The 18,438-nt window shown below is 53.0% G+C and overlaps 4 protein-coding genes across 4 annotated transcripts; 1 reads left to right on the top strand and 3 right to left on the bottom strand.

The window, feature by feature from the left end:
- Positions 1 to 195: 195 nt before the first annotated feature.
- HOO65_010051 (putative endonuclease/reverse transcriptase) lies at positions 196 to 3,735 on the top strand (the record flags this gene model as incomplete). Its single annotated transcript, XM_070999625.1, has 1 exon — positions 196 to 3,735. The coding sequence occupies one exon, from the start codon at positions 196 to 198 to the stop codon at positions 3,733 to 3,735; it is 3,540 nt and encodes a 1,179-aa protein (XP_070861873.1).
- A 1,447-nt stretch (positions 3,736 to 5,182) lies between these two features.
- Positions 5,183 to 8,409, bottom strand: HOO65_010050 (putative RNA-directed DNA polymerase from transposon BS; the record flags this gene model as incomplete). Its single annotated transcript, XM_071005360.1, has 2 exons — positions 5,183 to 5,419; positions 5,494 to 8,409. The coding sequence occupies 2 exons, from the start codon at positions 8,407 to 8,409 to the stop codon at positions 5,183 to 5,185; spliced, it is 3,153 nt and encodes a 1,050-aa protein (XP_070861872.1).
- Positions 8,410 to 8,663: 254 nt separating this feature from the next.
- Positions 8,664 to 10,153, bottom strand: HOO65_010049 (Endonuclease/Exonuclease/phosphatase family protein; the record flags this gene model as incomplete). Its single annotated transcript, XM_071005795.1, has 2 exons — positions 8,664 to 9,137; positions 9,236 to 10,153. 2 exons carry the CDS (start codon positions 10,151 to 10,153, stop codon positions 8,664 to 8,666), a joined length of 1,392 nt encoding a protein of 463 aa, XP_070861871.1.
- Positions 10,154 to 14,068: 3,915 nt separating this feature from the next.
- On the bottom strand, positions 14,069 to 17,251 carry HOO65_010048 (Cell division control protein 4; the record flags this gene model as incomplete). Its single annotated transcript, XM_071005369.1, has 4 exons — positions 14,069 to 14,179; positions 14,252 to 14,729; positions 14,778 to 16,723; positions 16,937 to 17,251. The coding sequence occupies 4 exons, from the start codon at positions 17,249 to 17,251 to the stop codon at positions 14,069 to 14,071; spliced, it is 2,850 nt and encodes a 949-aa protein (XP_070861870.1).
- Positions 17,252 to 18,438: the final 1,187 nt, after the last annotated feature.

The raw sequence follows: 18,438 nt of genomic DNA, 5'->3' as shown, positions 1-18,438 counted from the left end.
GTTGGAGAATACGATTGTGACGTATGAAGAGTAGTCACGAGGGAAAGATGAGGCATCGGTTGTTTGCACTTGGCGCCGTCCCTGCGGTCCGAGTGCTTGCAACAGAGCCGAAGAAATACTGCCGACGGAAGCCGAATTTTCACAGGTAGCACAACCACCCACCCACAGTACACCCTGATGGAAACCCCGCAAATGATGTTCGGAACCCCCAACGTGCCGACCCGAAAAAGGTCCCTAGCATGCGTGTACAGACATACACGGTTCAAGATATACCCAACAGCGGTCATAGAGGCCCACCCAGACATAAGCACAATTGCGGCAGAAATCGAAGGATCGACCCTCCAGGTCATCAGCGTATACAACGCTAGGGTCAACAGCGTGAGGACAAATGAAGCAGTAAACCTGTTAAAATACCTGCCACGCAGGCTGAAGAACACGGTGATACTAGGAGATTTCAACCTACGCCACCCAGGATGGGACCCAAGAGCTGTCACCGCAAGACCGGAGGCCGAAGATTTCCTGGACTGGATGGAGACAAACAGGTTCATGCTGAGAAACGACAGGCAACAACCAACGCACGACAGAGGAAACGTATTAGACCTAACCCTAGTGTCTGCGGACTGCTGGGGAAAGGTGACCAAATACCAGTGCGGCGGCGACATTGAAGCTGGCAGTGACCACAGACCACAGATGATCGACATACAGTCCAGAGTCATGGCAAGACCTAAGACGGAAGCGAGAAATATGGCAGACACTGACCACAAGAAACTGCAAGAGCTCAGCCGCGAGGCTGCAGAGACCATACGGGGGAATCTGGAAGCGAGAGGCCCCGACCTAACGCCAAAAGACTTGGACGAAACAGCAGAGGAAATTACAAAGGCAATTCACGCCGCCTTCGAGGCAGCCACACTGACAAGAAAAGTGTCCCACTCAGGATACAAGTGGTGGAACCAAGAATGCAGTGATGGGAAGATAGCGGTCTGCCGGACAAGGGCCAATCTCGAGTCACTCTGGTTTCTGGAGAGACAGGGATTGACAGATCTAGGTCCGGAGATAGCTTCTGCCGCACAAGCCTACGACCACGCTAGGAAGCAGCTCAAAACGGCCATCCAAACAGCCGGGAGGAACTTCTACAGAGACCTCATCGGCAAACTAGACACCCCACAGAAGATCTACCAAGCCGCTAAGTGGGTGGCAAACCCACAGAAGACAACATCGCCAGCGCTGAGAGACTCTGGTGGACAGATGAGGACCTCCCCAGCCGAAAAAATTGAAGTACTGAGGCACCGGTACCTCCTGGGCAATAGGCTGCAAGACATCCAACGGCCGAGGATCGAAGCAAGACCGACTAGGTGGAGCGAGATCACGCAGGAGGAGGCAAAGGAAGCGATTTTCAAACCCAGGAACACAGCACCAGGCAAAGACGGCATCCAGAACAAGATTCTGACATGGTGCTGGACAGAAATGGGCGCCCTGATCACCGACCTCTTCAACCTCTGTCTGACACTTGGTCACCACCCGACCTGCTTCAAAGAAGCGAAGATGGTGGCAATCCCGAAAGGTGGCAAGAGAGACAGGACAGACCCTTCGTCGTACAGACTGATATCACTCCTCCCCACCATGGCGAAGGCTTTGGAAAGGATAATCGCGAGAAGGCTGTCAACCGAAGCATTGGGAAAAGGCATATTCAGCGCGAACTACGCCTGCGCCCTCTCCAGAAGAGCAGCCTCAGACCTGACACTTCTGGTAACAACCCAGACGCGCAGCAACATGGCAAAAGGAAGGTTCACATCAATCCTCACCTTCGACATCAAGGGCGCTTTCGACGGCATCCTGCCGAACAGCATGGTCACACGCTTGATGGAGCAAAGATGGCCAAACAATCTCTGCAAGTGGGTACAGTCCTTCCTGGACGCCAGAACAGCACAGATATCTCTGGACGGAGACACGGAACCCCCCGGCCCAACCTTGGGCAGCCTACCACAAGGGTCTCCAGTCTCCCCTATCCTGTATATGCTCTTCATGGCACCTCTATACAAACCGTGGCAACAAAACCTGCGAGGGTATATGGACGACGGACTCTGGATCGTCGATGGACAGACCCTGAACCAGAATTTGAGAGGCCTGCGCACAGTCATGGAACGGACAACGCAATGGTGTGGGGACAACGGCCTCACCCTGGATCACAACAAGACTGGCCTCCTCCATCTGACGACAAAACAGACTAAAGAGAACCCAGACCTGGAAGTTCCCGGCATTCCGAAAATAAAGGCAACTCCCAATAAAGGCGCGCTCAAATGGCTGGGAGTACACTTCAACAGAGAACTAAACTTCTATGTGCAGGCAAAACACGTAGCCAACAAGGTAGAAAGGCTCACGCACAACCTCAGGATCCTCAAAGGCTGTAAACACGGTGCTCCAACGAACGAGATGGTGCTGGTGGTGAAGACGTGTCTGATACCATCTATGACCTACGCGGCAGCAACGTGGTGGACGCCGGAAAAACACGGAAACATCGGGAAAGCAGAAAGAATGGAAAAACCCCTGAGAAGGGCTCTGCTCGCAGCCTTGCCAGTAAAGACAACGCCATCCTCACTCCTGCACATGGAGGCAGGCGTCCCGCCGCCAGAGCAGATTCTGCACACAGCGGTCGCACGGGAGCTCATCAGATGGCACACGCTGGAAAGCACGCACCCACTCTTCGGACTCAAGGAGCACAAATCTTTCTCCAAACTACTAAGGCTGCTACCAAAGCCCCCCCCAATATATGGCAAAATAGGAGACAGTTTTCACCCAACAGATCCACCGCCCTCAGCGGCAATGGTGACCCGCGGTGACAAAGACAAAGCTGCCCAAGAACACATTGCCTTCAAGGAAACGAGGCCTCCCCAAGACGTCTGGCTATACACAGACGGCTCCAGACTCTCAAGTGGATGGACGGGGGCAGGCTGGGCCCTTGAAAGTGGAAGGCAATTTGTTGGTTCAGGGCTATACTCCTGCGGAAGGTGGGCAGAGGTAGCAGACGCAGAGATAAAGGCAATTGGAAAGGGACTATACAGCATACCAAACCGAGTGCTGAGAAGCACAAACACGGTATGGATATGCTCAGACAACCAGGCAGCCGTCCGACGGATGAACAAGAAGGCCAAGTCTATTAAAACATCACAGCACATGATAGACGAGGCCAAGTGGCTCATCCAAGACTGGAAGGCAACTTTCCCTAGGCTCAGATTCCACTGCATCTGGGTGCCTGGACACTCGGATATCCACGGCAACGAACTAGCGGACAGAAAAGCGAAGGAGGCAGCGACACGAACCACAGACTACCATATGTCACTGGCGAGAACCAAGAGGTGGCTAAGGGAGACGGGGGAAGAAAATCTTCGAAAGTGGTTCTACAGCAGAGCAGGAATAGAAGACCATCCATTTCGAAAACATCTAGAATTCCCTAGGAAAGACAGGTTCAGAACCCCAAAAGAATCTCGGAAAATCCTAGGGACCATACTGGCGGCAATCTCAGGACACGGCGACTTTAAGGAGTACCACCAACGGTTCAAGCACCACTCAGCCCCCCTACAATGTTCAGCCTGCGGCATGGACAAGAAGGAGACACACAAGTGGACATGCAAAAAGACTAAAAAACCATGGTCGGAAAACTTTGTCACCAAACTCCTGAGGACAACAAAGGGCAGAACCACACTGGGGAAAGTACTGATGGCAAACGCAGGGCAATAGACGGGGGCCCCAAAGGCAGGTTGGGTCACACTCGCATTAGTGACAACGACTCGACATCTCGACTCCACGAATTTCTCTTCGTGTCTTTTGAATTTTCTTTTTTTCCTTTTTATTTTGTTATCTTTGTTTTGACGCGAGGCGGACACGCCTAGTAGCAGGGGAATGTCCCGTGGAGGCCCCTACGGGTATGGCAGAGCCGTGACCCGGGACCACACAGACATGGGCGGAAGGGGTACAGAAAAACAGGCGCCAGAAAATACGGTCCTCGAAAGAGCTCCGGACTCCCAAAGTGGGGCCGCAGATAGTCCCTAGAGTATAAATTGAAATTCATCATCATCATCATCCACTCAACAGTGCCAACTAACTTCAAAGACACCAGGAAAAATCCCACTCCCGACAGAAGTCTCCCCAATGAAAAGTGCCGAGTACCTGACGCCTACCCCGGCCCGCCTCCGCTCCCCTCTGCTTCCGCTAGGTGAGATAAAGTCGGATGACGAACCCCCCCTCCCCCCCACCTCTGACACAGCCGTTGGTTCTCCCCATAGGGAACCACTCCCCTCGCATTCAACACCCTCTGGACATCTCTTGCTTGCACAAACCTTCACCCAATCTCGCTCTTGACTGCTTGACTGCTTGAACATGTGTTTGCCTCACTGCTTTTTATTTCTGCTTTTGTTCCTTTTTGCTCTTATCTTTCCTTCTTGCTTTGCTTTTCCCCTGTCAGGTAATCGACCCGAACAAAAGATCCCTACGGCACCACTGGTGACCGGGGTTGGAGGACGGATTGATGGCCTACACAGGCCCATATACGGTGACTGAAAAAGCAGTCTTCTTACGGCCGAATCGAGAAGTCTGGACTCGAAAAACCTACCTTTTTCTTGATCTGATCCCACGTCATAGAGATCTACGGAGCCATGACGCAGGTCAATTTGAATTTGAATTTGAATATATTTAACGTCTACTGGAATCACTAAGATCAAACGACGCCGGATTGGTTACCGGACAGAATTAACCCTCTGCAGGGCTGACCACAGGTTTTGGGCGAGAGAAGCTCGTATGCTCCCAAGCAAGCTTGTTACTCGTCTTCCATCTGTAGTCGTCCGAAACAAAAAAGAAAAAAAAAAGAAAAAAAAAAAAAAAAAAAAAAAAAAAAAAAGGAAGCAGAAAACAGAAAACAAAGTACCCCGTCTAAACGCCCCTCCTCTCCCCGTGCCAGCTCGTCCCCTGTTATGTGTCTACACGACACGCCCTCCATTTAGGGTCCAGTTTCCCAGCTAGGTAGTTACACGACCTATCTTCTCTGAGGAGTTTTTTGACAAACCTCCCCGCCAGCCTCGTAGTGTTGCCCATGCATTCCCATGGGTGGCAGAAGTCCTTTGGTTTGCCGCAGTTCGGCACTTGGCATCTTTTCTCCGCGTCCTGATGATTGAACCTGGTGTGGTATTCCTCAAAGTCGCCGTGTCTGGAACGCGCCGCGAGGATTCTCGCCACGGTGCCCCGGTTCAGTCCTTTCATCCAGTCTACCTTGTATGGCCTTGGAGTTCCCAGCGCCCCTCCAAGGTGGTCGGTGTTTGGGCAGTTGTCTCTCATCCAGTCCTTGAAGTCGGCCCTGAATGCATCGTTCTTCCAGCGTCTCGCCGCCGCCAGAGACATCGTCCTCTCGGGCACCAACAGATCCGAACTCCTGCATCCCGCTTTAGCCAGCTGGTCCACTGCTTCGTTCCCTGGGACTTCGCAGTGCCCCGGAACCCAGTGTACCCTGCCGACCGGCTTGTCCAGCGAGAGGCATTCCGTTCCGCCTTCCCACTTTGCAAGGATGCGCCGGATCTCGTCGACCTCGAGTTGGGAAGTGCCTGGCTTCCTCATTCGCTTGCTGATGCGCTTCGCTACTCCCAGGTTGTCCACGCACAGATTCAGACCCTCTGCTTGTGGTGGAGCAACTTCTGCTGCGATCCTGACTGCTCTGAGGGCTGCGATCGCTTCCGCGTCCGCCACTTCCCTGTATTTCCCGCATGCCCCGGAGCCTTGTGCCAGGGTCTTGCCTCCGTGGTAAACGGCCCAGCCAGCACCAGTGTTCCCGTCGCTGTCACGCGAGCCGTCTGAGTAGACCCAGATTGTGTCCTGAGATTCCTTCTCGAGCAGCTTAAGATGGGCCCTGGCCGCTTCTTCCTTGCTCAGTTTCTCTGCTAGTGGGTCGGGCGGACCCTCCCCCTCTGGCAGGAGTTTGTCGGTATCTCTGATCGGGAACGGGAGCATTGCCTTTGCCTTGTCTATGGTGCCGTCTATCGTTGTTATGTGCAGGGGATGGTCTGTGTTGCATGTGTATGCGCGTATCCCACCCACCCGTATCATTTCTTGACAGATTAACCTGAGGCTTGGGAAAGCCGCGAACCTGTATAGACTCGGCTTGTTCGTAGTCTTGTAGACCGGCAAGGCTGCCCGGATTCCGTCTCTGAGCACAACCTCCAGCTTGTCCAGGGCTGTCTTGCTTGCCATAGGGTACCATGTGGTGGCCGCATACGTCAGCTGTGGCACCACACAGGCCCTCATGACCTGCAAAGCGGACTTTGGTGGAATTCCGAAGTAGACTCTGCTGAGGCGTCGAAGCACGTTGATGGTCCTTCGGGCTTTCGCCATCGTTTCTTTGCAGTGCTTATTGAAACTCAGGCTAGGATCCCACCAGACCCCCAACCACTTCATTTCGTCCATCGGGGCCAGCCACGTTCCATCTGGCATCTGGAGTTTCTCGTTCATGCCTGAGGCTTTGCGTCCTTTGTACAGGTGCATGAATCCCGTCTTGCTCCAGTCGATCTCCAGCTCGTTCTCGCTGCACCATCTCGTTGCCATTCTCAGCCATTCTCCTATCGACAGGAGGTTGGCCTTGACTGACCGCGATGATACGTAGATCAAGCCATCGTCCGCGTACCCAAGACTCTGCATCTTCTTGAAGAGGTCTGCCATGAAGAGCATGTAGAGGATCGGCGAGGCCGGTGAGCCCTGTGGTAGGCTACCCCCGACTTTCCTCTCCACTGGGAGTCCTCCTTCCACAGAAAGGCTCACTTGCCTGTCCGTCAGGAAAGACGCCACCCACTTGCACAGGGATTCTGGCCATAGCTGGCTTCTCAGCCTGGCTATCAGCCTCTCTTTCTTGACCGCGTCAAAGGCGCCTTTGATATCAAAGGTGACCAGCGATGTTATCTTCTTGAGCTTTGATTCCCCTACGATGACATCCGCCAGTTTCCAGGTCAGGTCTGTGGCCGCCCTTCTGGGTACCGCTGACACGTAGTGTGGCGGGATGATCCGTAGTTCGATCGCCTGTGTCGACAGCTTTCGCGCTATCACTCTCTCAAGGCTTTTCCCGAGGGTTGACAGTAGCGAGATCAGCCGGTAGCTCCTTGGGAGTGTCCTGTCTCGATATGGTTTCGGGATCGCCACCATCGTCGCAGACTTGAATACTCTCGGATGGCATCCGGTTTCCAGGCAGCAGTTGAAAAGCTTGACCACGCACTGTCCAAAGATCGGCCAGGCCAGCTTCCAAGCTGTGTTTGGGATGCCGTCCTCTCCCGGCGCCGTGTTCCCGGCGTGGAAGACCGCGTCTCTGACTTCTGTCGGTGTTAGCTTTCCCCAGAGTCTTGCCCTTGGGTTGGCTTCCTCCTCCGTCCTCGAGCGGTCTTCCGCCGGCTGGGTGTGGGTATCCAGAAGGGCTTCGGCCTTCTCCTGCGGTGTACTTCTCGTAGTGCCGCCCTGGGTCAACGGGGGGAGTCCTCCGGCCGGGTTTGTTTTCCCCAGTCGGTTGACCATCCTGAACACATCGGTGGCATCCGCCATGTTTTCAATGGTCTGTCTCCATAGCTCCCGTTTCGCCGTTCTGATCTCAGCTTGGAACGCTCTTCTTTTCTCCTCGTACGCATCGTAGCTCGCGTCAGGGAAGTTGTCCGCCTCAGTTTGTCGCCATGCTGACCTCATCTCTCTGACCGCCCCCGTGCATTGCGGGTTCCACCACCTCTTGCCTGTGCCTTTGCCCAGGGCCTTGGGTGCCGCTTCGTCGAGTGCTTTGGTCATCGCTTTGATCAGCCCGGCTGCGAGCTCTTCTACGTCCTCTGCCCTCAGGGGTTCCCTTGCGTTTAGAGAGGTAGACTCTCTTGCGCAGGCCCTCGTGAACTTCTCTGTGTCAAGCCTGTTCATGTTGTGCCGGGTCGCTCTGACTACATCGTCGATCTGTATGCCTTCGATGGTGGTGCTGAGGGGGAAATGGTCGCTGCCGCAGTTGAGCTCCTTCATGACCTTGGTTGTGCAGCTGCTTTGGCCCAGCAGGTTGCTCGAGGCAAAAGCCAGGTCGATCACCGATGGGGACTCCTTGCTGTGGAAACATGTGCTGTCGTCTGGCTCATTGAGCAGGGTGACGTCGTCCTCGCTTAGCCAGTCCAGGACCGATGAGCAGTCTCCCGATTCGCTCCTCCTGCTGTCCCACATGTGTGAGTGCAGGTTGAGGTCCCCGCAGAGGATCATTTTCTTGTCCTTCACTGTTCTCTGCGCCCGCGCCAGTGCTACTCCTCGGGAGGTGTCTTGCGGGTTGGCGTTGTACACATTGGCAATGTGTAGGCCTTGTCCTGTCAGTTCCACTATGACTACATCTGCGTGTTCGCCGTCACCGACGGGTACGAGTGTCGCCATTATTGTGTTCCTGACATATGTCATCACCCTCGGCCTCGTGTCCCACTGCGTCAGTGGAGTCATGAGTTTGTATGCCGGGTGTGTGACTGTCCTCATTTCTTCTAGGGGTTTGCCTATATACGGTTCTTGAATGCATACGACATCCACCCCTTTCCTCTCTGCCTCCTCCATCAGAGCCAGGTGGTTCGGCTGTCCTTTGCCAGCATTGAACTGCCAAATCACGCACCTTCTCTTGCGCCCCTTTCTGTCCGCTATCATTCGGACTGGGTTTGGGGCTGTCCTCCCTGACGCGCCTTCGTGCGCGCGGATTTTCTCAGGCCTTGGGCTCCAGGGGCACTGGGGGTGGGCTCCGGTGTGGGTGGCTCAGAGGCCTCGTTGCCCCTTGGGGCCGGGACTTCCTCCACCTCCACCGGCCGGTCCTCCGCCTGAGGGTTCCCTTCCGGAGTTTCCGGCCCTTCTTCTTGGGCCTCCGTGGAGTCCACCTGTTCTGCGGCCTGTGCTTGGGTCTTTTTGTTCGCCTTTGGGCAAGCCTTCCGTTTTTCGGAAGTGAGATTTTGCTGCTCCTTCCTGATGACCCGTCTCTCCTCTGGGGTGGTTCCCTTCTTGCGAAGGGGGCACTCCTTGGAGTCTGTGGGCCGCGGCAGATGAAGCAGGCGGAGACGCATTGGTGCTCCACCTCGCAGCACGCTGGGTGCTTGCTGCTTTCGTGCTCGCTTGAGCCGCAGTGTCTGCAAAGCTGTGCTCTGGAGCACTTCTTCGCGTCGTGCCACCCAAAGCAGCGGGTGCACTGGGGGGTCGCCTTCGGCTTTTCTGCCAGCAGGCGGACCGGGACGAGTCTCGATCCCATCCTGAGTTGTCTGGGGACCTTCGCCCCGTTGGCAGGGATCTTGGCAATGAACGTCTTCTCATTGCCGCGGGTTTTTTCGGTCATGTAGACCGGGGCTGTCCGAGTGGCCTGCGTGAAGCAGACCCTGATCATCTCCTCTGTGACCTCGACCGCCTTGCCACCTCCATTGAGGTGGCGCACGACCGGGCCAATGAGGTAGGCGTCTGTGTTCTGCGCCTGTGCTACCTCGGTGCCTGGACCGAGGAATTTTTTGATCTTGTCGCTTTTCTCTAGCAGAGTAGCGCGACCGTCCTTGTGAGCCGTGAGCGCGAATCCGCTCTTCGTCTTTTGGACGTTCTTCAGGGCTTCCCCGAGCCCTGCGTCCAGCTTTTTGAGCTTCTCTGCCATCAGGAAGCTCTCGCAATCGCTCAGCTTGTGGCCTGCGCTGATTCTGACCAGGATTCTGTTGTCCTGGCGGGGCGCCGGGTGCGCGGTCTTACCCGCTTTGCGGCGCGAAACAGTCTGCCACTCTCCGCCCTGTTTGGCGGACTCGTGGGACTTGGGTTCTGGGACAGGGCTCTGGTTGCCTGCCGTTGTTTGCGCGGCCATCTTGGCCACCTCTGCGAAGGAGATGGCCACATGCGCGTCATTGGGGGTCTTTTTGGCCTCCTTGGGTTGCCCCTGGCCTCTGTCGTCCGTCTTCAGCGTCTTGCTGATCTTTCCCATGAGGATGTTTTCCAACATCCGCACCGCCGTCTCGAGAAATTCCGCTTTCACGGCTCTGGCGGTCTGGGTGGCTTCTCGAGCGCAGTGCGTCTCGATCACCTCCATCAGGGGGATGATGAGCCTCTTGGCTTCATCCCTGCGCTCCTTGAAGGCGCGTTCTTGGGCCTCGAAGCTCCTCAGCAGGCTGGACATGATGGTCCTCTACCTCTGGGGACTTCGGTCGGTGTCGTGGTTGTTGTTGTGGTTGTTTGCTGTCAGGATTTTTCCAGGGTTGCTTAGGGTTAGTCCCTTGTCCTGGAGTTGTAAGAGTTAAGTTTTTTGTGACGCAGGTCTGTTTGAATTTGAATTTGAATTTATTTAACGTCTACTGGAATCACTAAGATCAAACGACGCCGGATTGATTACCGGACAGAATTAACCCTCTGCAGGGCTGACCACAGATTTTGGGCGAGAGAAGCTCGTATGCTCCCAAGCAAGCTTGTTACTCGTCTTCCACCTGTAGTCGTCAGAAACAAAAAGAAAAAAAAAAAAAAAAAAAAAGGAAATCCCCAGATATACCCTAAGCCCAGAAGTAGTGGGGCTAACCCCCAACTTCCCCACAAACATTCGTTCCTCTGAAAAACCTGCCACGCTTCTTGAAGTCGTGAAAATCACGAGAGCAAGACGGCGACGTCCAGTGCAGCCTGGGAAAACCCCCCAAAGAGAGAAAAAACCAAACTGTGTGAGCATCCGAGGGCTCGTGATATATCCTTCCACTTTTCTGGTGGCCGCTGCCTTGCGCGTGTGGATGAGGCGCCAGACAGCCCCCTTTCTAGTGACATGCCACAGTCACCAGTCTATCCGAGGACAGAGGAGCGCAAGAAAGAAAACAAAACAAAAGAAGAAAAAAAGGGTGCGGACTGTGTGAACTCTCAAAATTCAGTCCTGAGCGTGAAGGTGAACTCCTTGAGTTGGAGTGGTGTTGCGGCGATGAGGAGTTGGCGATCGCGAAAGTTGTCGTGAAAAAGGGGGCGAGTCGACGACGAGGTTATCCTCAAAGTTGGGTAAGTGCGGCCTCAAGGCTCCACAGCTCATTGTCAAGAACCATGACAGAGTCAAAGAAGAAGAAAAGAATGAAAGACGCTTATCAGTGTCATAGACGTCGTCCTCCAGCAGCCCGGAAGAAGGGGAGGCACCAGACCTCAAAGGTACCCCCCCGAGGGTTGTAAGAGGGAGAGTTGTGTGACGCAGGTCAAGCTTAGACAGTTTATGTAGAGAATAAATACAACAACAACAACAACCACTCAACAGTGAATCCGATCAACTCTCCCTCCTACAACCCTCGGGGGGGGTACCTTTGAGGTCTGGCACCTCCCCTTTTTTCAGGTTTCTGGTGGAAAACGTTTATGACACCGATAACCGTTTTTTCATTCTTTTCTTTTTTATGGCAAATGAGCTGTGATGCCTTGAGGCCGCACTTACCCAACCTTGAGGTTAACCTCGTCGTCGATCCACCCCCCTTTCCACGACACCTTTTTCGCGATCGCCAACACCTCATCGCCGCAACACCAATCCACCTCAAGGAACACACCATCACACACTCAGGACTAAACTTTGAGAGTTCACACAGTCCAAATTATTTCCTATGTTATTTCCTTTTGTTTTTGTTCTTCTTGCGGTCCTGTCTGACGACAGACTGGTGACTTTCGGGTCAGGTCACCAGAAAGGGGACTGCCTCGAGGTCACATCCACACCAAACAGGCAGCGCATCGAAGAAGCGGAAGGACTAACCATGAGCCCTGGATGCTCACACAGTCTGGATATTAGCCCGATATGCCGGATAGGAAGGGTTTCCCAGGCTGCACTGGAATCTGCTGTCCTGACTTCGTGATCTTCACGATTTCCGGGCACTGCAGAATTTTCAGAGGATCGAATGATTGTGGGGAAGTTGGGGCAGACTCCCCTCTTCTGGGTTTAGGGTTGGTCTGGGGTTACCGGTGGGGTAGGGGGAAGGGGGGGAAAATACGGGAAGCCCTCTTCCTTGCCTTTTTCCTCTCTTCTCCTTACAGGGATGGAGTCAGCAGGGGAATGTCCTGTGGAGGCCCCTATGGGTACGGCAAAGCCGTGACCCGGGACCACACAGACATGGGCGGAAGGGGTACAGAAAAACAGGCGCCAGAAAATACGGACCTCGAAAGAGCTCCGGACTCCCAAATTGGGGCGGCATTTGTATTGTATTGTATTGTATTGTATTGTATTATTTTACGTCTACCTACCAATTATTTCGTGGTAATACGACGGCATATTCCGGACAGGAGCCGTTGGCTGATGTCATCTTCCCGTGGCTCCTCCTGGGCGGTCAGCAATTGCAGGTTTGCTTGGATTTCGAGCGGCTCCTATGACTTTTTAGGGTCCGGCGCTTGGGCCAGGATGGCTCTCTGTCCAGCATCGCCCTAGGGCGTGCCTGCGGGGTTCCAGGTATTTTTGGTCTGCGACGACCGCGTGTGATCTAGTCTAAAAGGCCGCCGGCTTTCAGCGCGGGGGGTAGGCCCCGGCGGAGTACAGCGGTTTTGTCCTTCCGTATGCATGGCTGCTGCCGCATCATTTTTAATATTTTTCCCGTTCTGCTGGTGGCTGGTAGCAGAGCTCCCTCCACCCCTTCTCACGGAGCCCTCCTCGACATCTCCTTCCTGTCTTGCAAACGTTTCCTCCTCCCATCTCTTCTCTCTTCCCCTTCCATCCTCCCTCAACTTCGCCCTCTTCGTCCCCTTCTTCGTTGTTGCCCTTGCTGTCTTGGAGTTGCTTGTGTCATCCTAGGCTGCCCTTGTTGTGGTTGCTCCCCTGTAGTCTGCGGTGGCAGTGACCTGCCTCTACGCGTTTCTTGAGGGGGGGTTGCCTCTGTGGTGTCCAGACAGCTCAGCTCGGGCTCGGGTTGTTGATTCTCTTTAAAGAGCCTCAGGTTGCGGCGAAGCACGTTGGCGACATAACATGTCGCTTTCGTGTTTTTAAGGAGCTTGTCCGCGAACCTTTGGCTCCATGGTCTGGGCAGTGCCTTGCAGGTCCACCAGTGTCCTCGTTCCTTGGCTTGGTTGCATGCTCTGCATCCAAGTGGGCAGTTGTGTCCCCATCGCTCGTGGTATCTGTCGAAGTCTCCATCGCCAGTTCTGGCCGCGAGGATATGGCCCAGCTCTATTCTAGTCAGCCCTTTGTAGCGGGAGTTGCGGAAGGGGGGTTCAGTGGGGACGCCGGTTCCAAGCGGACGGTATCCTTTTTGTTCTTTCCACCACCCTTCGTAGTCGAGACGTAGCTGGTCTCTTCTCCATCTCCGTGCTCCTGCGAGGCTGAAGCGGTGTTCTGTTACCAGTCCCTGGCATCCTAACTTGGCCTGGGTATCGGCTAGCTCATTCCCTTCGATGCCCATGTGTCCTGGGACTCAAATTGGGGCGGCAAATAGCCGCTAGAGTATAAATAGAATCTCATCATCATCATCATCAGTGAATCCGATATGGTCTAGGGGCTAGGATATCTCGCTCTCACCGAGAAGGCCGGGGTTCGATTCCCCGTATCGGAGACTCTCTTTTTTTCTCCATGACGGCCGCCGGAATAAAGCATGACGTCACTGTCTGGGCTTGATATTTTTTTTTTTGCATTTCACCTCTTTTCCTCTAATCCACATCTACCTAAGCTAGAGGTAGCGATAGTGGTTCTTTCATGATGTACGTGACCTTTGTGGCCTACATCACATCACAGATCAACACCGAATTTCCATCGATTCATTCACGGCAGTTCAAAGAAACAAGATAAACATACACAATCATTTGTAGTGCTGCAATGTATGCGCCAAGCTCCGCCCAAAGACGCCTTACCATAAAGAAAAAGAAAACAAAAAAGAAAACCCCATCATCCCAATAGCGACTTTAAATGATAAGACAAGCCTGTAAGGAGAAGAAAAATAGAAAACAAAAAAAAAAGGCCCCCATAACAGCCTACCAGATAATACCGGAAAATCATGGACGAAACAGCCAGTCTCGCTATAAACAGTATCCCTATACACTGGCTGCTTACAAATGAATAAGTAATAGGGCTTCTCGTGGCTCATCATATACTACCATCAGCCTTTCACGGTTGCTACTCAACCTGCTGCGCCATCAAACTGCGCACCTGGGCTTCGTTGACAAGCATCCGAGGTCCAAGTTCTTCTGGCGGTGTTCCATCGCGAACAGCACCAAAATCAAGAATCTACACAGGTTAGTATAATTGTCCAGCCAAACGCAAGTATACATGTATGAGCTCTTCCAGCTCAGCACTTACCTCGACATATGTAAGAGCGTCGCGCTGAACAGCCGCTACACATCGTCTATCATCAAACTTGACTTGCCACACAGCATTGAGATTGGTCAAGAGATCCTTTACACACTGACCGGATTGAATGTCCCACATCTTGACTGCCTTTTCAGATCCACTAATGACCTTCCGTGCGTCATGTTGGAAACAAGTTATCGCGCCTGTGTGAGCAGCCAAAACGGTGCGGCAAGCTCCATCTTCCGGGTTCCAGATACGCAATGTGCTATCAGCCGCTGCAGAAACAAGGCGGCCTTCACGTAGATCTAAAAGACCAACAAGATGGGTGTGACCCTCAAGGGTAAACAGACAGGAGCCTGTTTCGAGATCCCACACCTTGACCATACTATCCATGCTACCCGAAATACAGCGATTCCGCTCATGATCAAGCACAACGCTGTAGACTTTTTGATTGTGGCCGCCTAGAATATGCCGGGATTCTCCTGTGCTAATTTTCCATACACGCACAGTATTATCATAGCTCCCTGACACTAACGTGTCTCCATGGGCAGCAATTGCTCGTACAGAGTGATTGTGTCCTTGGAGAGTCCTGATAAAATATGGGCAATCATTATCACTAACAGGTGATGTCTGGTTCCACCGGCTAGAGTTAGCCTCGGGTAGCCTCCATACGCGCAGATGGTAATCACGAGACCCCGTGATGATGAGGGGATGGCGAGGCATCATCACCGGTTGGCCTTGAACATCACGACCCACTTCAGAGGGCATCAGGATTTGCAAACATCTAACAGTGCTGGTGTGTCCATGGAACACCTGTGTGCAAATACCCTTTTCAATGTTCCACACGCGAACGGTGCGGTCTGTGGAGCCAGAAACAAGAGTGTTGCCTTCATATTGTAGCGCCCAAACTCCACCTTCATGGCCTTGCAACTTTTGTCGGAATTGGCCGGTCGCCGTGTCATAAACATGTATCTCCGTATCATCACTACCCGTGATGATCTTGTCTTCGTCAAACTGAAGACAAGTAATGACATGTCGAGGGTGAGCAGCAAACGCAATATGCTTTGGCTTGACTTTTCCGTTCATCCAGCTCTGCCGGATCATGTGGTGACGGCGATACAAAGACTTGTAAAGGTGCAGTGTTCTCAGGCTGTCAAGACCGATTTTCGGATCCGGTACAGCAAGTGCCGCGGAGTTGGCGGCCGACAAGGGCCCTTCTGATTGTGACAAGAATAGCCGGCCCTCTTGACCTTCCTGGGTCTCCCGGTGAATCCGTCTCTTAAGGCGTTCATGGGACATGCTTGCCATTCGCTTTCGCTTTGGCAAGCGTGGGCGAACAGGTGATATATCCATTTTGGGGGAAGTACGCGTCAGTTCAGACTCTGCCACGCTGAGACGCTGTTGACTACTTAGGTCGACTTCAGCACCGTTAGAGCCAACAGGATCCTGCCATCCCCAACCTTGTGTGATAGCCTGCATGAGCTCGCCAGGCGCCAGCTTAAAGCCATCTCTGTCAAAAAGGTTTTTCCAGCCAGTTTCATTACTATCAACCAGATGACGCCATTGCTTAGAAACACGGGCAGCACGGCATAGATCAACATGGTCCAAGTATGACAGCACTTGGTAGGAGAGCTCCAGGGGTAGGAGCCGCAAAAAGTCGCTTTGCAGGGCCGGATTCGTAGCGTTTGCTACAACACGCAGTGTTTTGCGAGGGCAGCGGCGAAGAAACTGATACATCATGAATGTCTTCATATCGGTTGGCATAGCGTCAAACGATTCAATCATAGACATGGGGTTGAATTCGCCCGAGTACATGAGCTCAGCCATTGACCGCTCGCGGAGTTGCATTTGTGCATCAACCTCGTCCTCAAAGGAGCCCATGGCCGTGCGGGCCAGTTGCGACATGTTGATATCCTCGCCCTCGAAAGAATTAGAGTCGGCATCCATCTGAGCTGCTAGTTTAGGCGACAGTCGAGGGCTAGGGAGGCTGGCATCTTGACTAGCAACCACATCTGGACGTGGTGCGGAATGTAAAGCACGAGAAACTTGACTGGGCAAAGTTTCGTTAATCTCCTCGGTGGCCATATTATCGACAACGGTGATCGGAGGTGTAGCCACACTAGGGCTGATGAGATTGACCAGGGTTTCGTCAGTAGGACTAGAACTATTGTACGAGGATTGGATATTGACCGGAGAAACAGCGCGGCTGTCTTGGGCATCGGGTGTCGAGGGCCAGTGGGCGATATTGGCGTCAGGTTCACGACGGCTGCCTGTCGCTACTGAACGTAGAAGACGATCTGATGATGGCGTGTGGCGTGAAGACTTGCGGACGATCCGTTTAGCAACGGGAATTCCGTGTGCTTCTGTACGTGACGCTGATCTTAGGCTGCGTCTGGTGGCGACAATTTCCGTGGGCGAATCAGCAACGGAGAGATCTTGAGAAGGGATAGGCGAAGGCGATGTCTGCGGAAGCAGTTGTTTCTACAATCAGGAGAGTTAGTCGTAGTTTGCATAACTACCGCCGATAGTTGGTGACGGTTATCAGCCAGACATAGGGGAGAGGGGGAGGGGAAGGGGGTTGGGCAACATGAAAGGATCCCTTTTTAGCAAGACAAAGACAAAAGCCGCAAGGCCAGGGTCTACATGGTCTATCTGCCACGGCACCAGCAAAAGTTTAGACTAGATCGTGCGTACCTGCGTGACGGCCTCTATCTCGCGAAGTTGAAGAGCCACAAACTGTAGATCTTTGGGAATCGGCTGGCCCGCAAGGGGATATTCTTTCGCGTCGAGGGTCATCAATTGACGGGTAGACATTGGCGGATAGGTTCGGGTTGTTGTTGTAGTTGTTGTGGTCACAGTCTTGGTTTCAACGCACTCAGCAACGGCCATCTGTATGCTTTTCCCTCCCTGGGGCGAGGCTGTTTCGTCCCAACGTAGGGCAACGGTGTGATTAGACGAGGTAGGCTGGGTATTTGGTGCAGGACCAGAATTTCCGGGTGTTGTGGGCATGGTTGAAGCCAAGATTGACGGTGTGTTTGCGATGGCAATATTGGGTGATTTTTCGGCAAGGAGGGGGGGACAGATATGAATAATAAAATAGCCGCCACTAGGGGGTGGCTGGTGCTGGCAGATAGAGTGGGGTGATAGTCCGGTTAACCTATCGGGCAAGTTCTCCGGAAAGGGCGCGGGCCGTGATCTTTAGACTATGGCTTTCGTGATGGTTATAAAGTAAAAAAAAAAAGCCAGGGCGAGGCTGACAAGCACGGCGCTAATCGTGGATGGGTTGACCGGCAAGTGTGCAGGGTACAAGACAAAACAAGGAGGAAATATGCATCCAAAGACCAAGTAGATGGCGAGTTTGTGACGTATTTATTTGGCGATAAAATGCACGCACGACCACCAGACAAATAATCTAAGTTGGATCGAAATGAATTTTGTTGAGCGGCCCTCTCGCTACGTCGACAGGCAGACCAAAACGTCGAGAATATTAACAAAAATTTCAGTTTCGCAAAAGAAAAGAAGGAGAATGAAAAAGAGAAGGAGGGAATGGGGAGGGAGGGGAAGGGGAAAGGGGAAGGAGAAGCGTAGAGGCTGATATCAGGTCTGGCTGGTTCCCACGAAGGGATGAGAATGTACGAGTTTTGATGGTGAGTGAATGAAGGGGGAAATGCGGAGAAGGGCGAATGTGGAATAGAGAAATAAAAAATATTAAAAATAAAGAATAAAAATAAAATCAGCGAATATTGAAAATTTAGGAATATTTTTGGCTGCAGCCCAGCAGGGCCCCGTGTTTTCAAAGAACGCTGTTGCCAAAATGGTGCTGGTGTTTGGCTTGCGTTTGTCACTGCTTCTTTTTCCCTCCCTTGTTTGCTTATTCCTTTATCAAGCCGCTGCCTAGCCAATGAGCGACCTTTAGGCGCAGAGAAAAGTGGACAGGGCTTTTCAGCCAAGAATTCCACAAGGTTACTTCGCTTTGCTTGCTTACAGCAAGCCAGACTGGCTTGTTTCCATTGTTGTCAGTTTTTGAGCAATTGCAACAATCATCTAAATGGCCTGCTGGGTCTTATGGGCCGTTATTTTGCTCTTACCCAATACTGCGTCCAACAGGAGATTCAGATCACATGTATGGCCATACGGGTGTGTGCAGTAAAACAATAAGCCAATCTGTCCTCTCATTTGTCCTTCTCCTAGTCATA

This window comes from Ceratocystis lukuohia, assembly GCF_044167205.1.
Source record: "Ceratocystis lukuohia strain C4212 chromosome Unknown Supercontig1_pilon, whole genome shotgun sequence".
Taxonomy (NCBI): domain Eukaryota; kingdom Fungi; phylum Ascomycota; class Sordariomycetes; order Microascales; family Ceratocystidaceae; genus Ceratocystis; species Ceratocystis lukuohia.
Note: the sequence above shows the minus strand (reverse complement) of the source record. Positions and strands in the feature narration are given on the sequence as shown.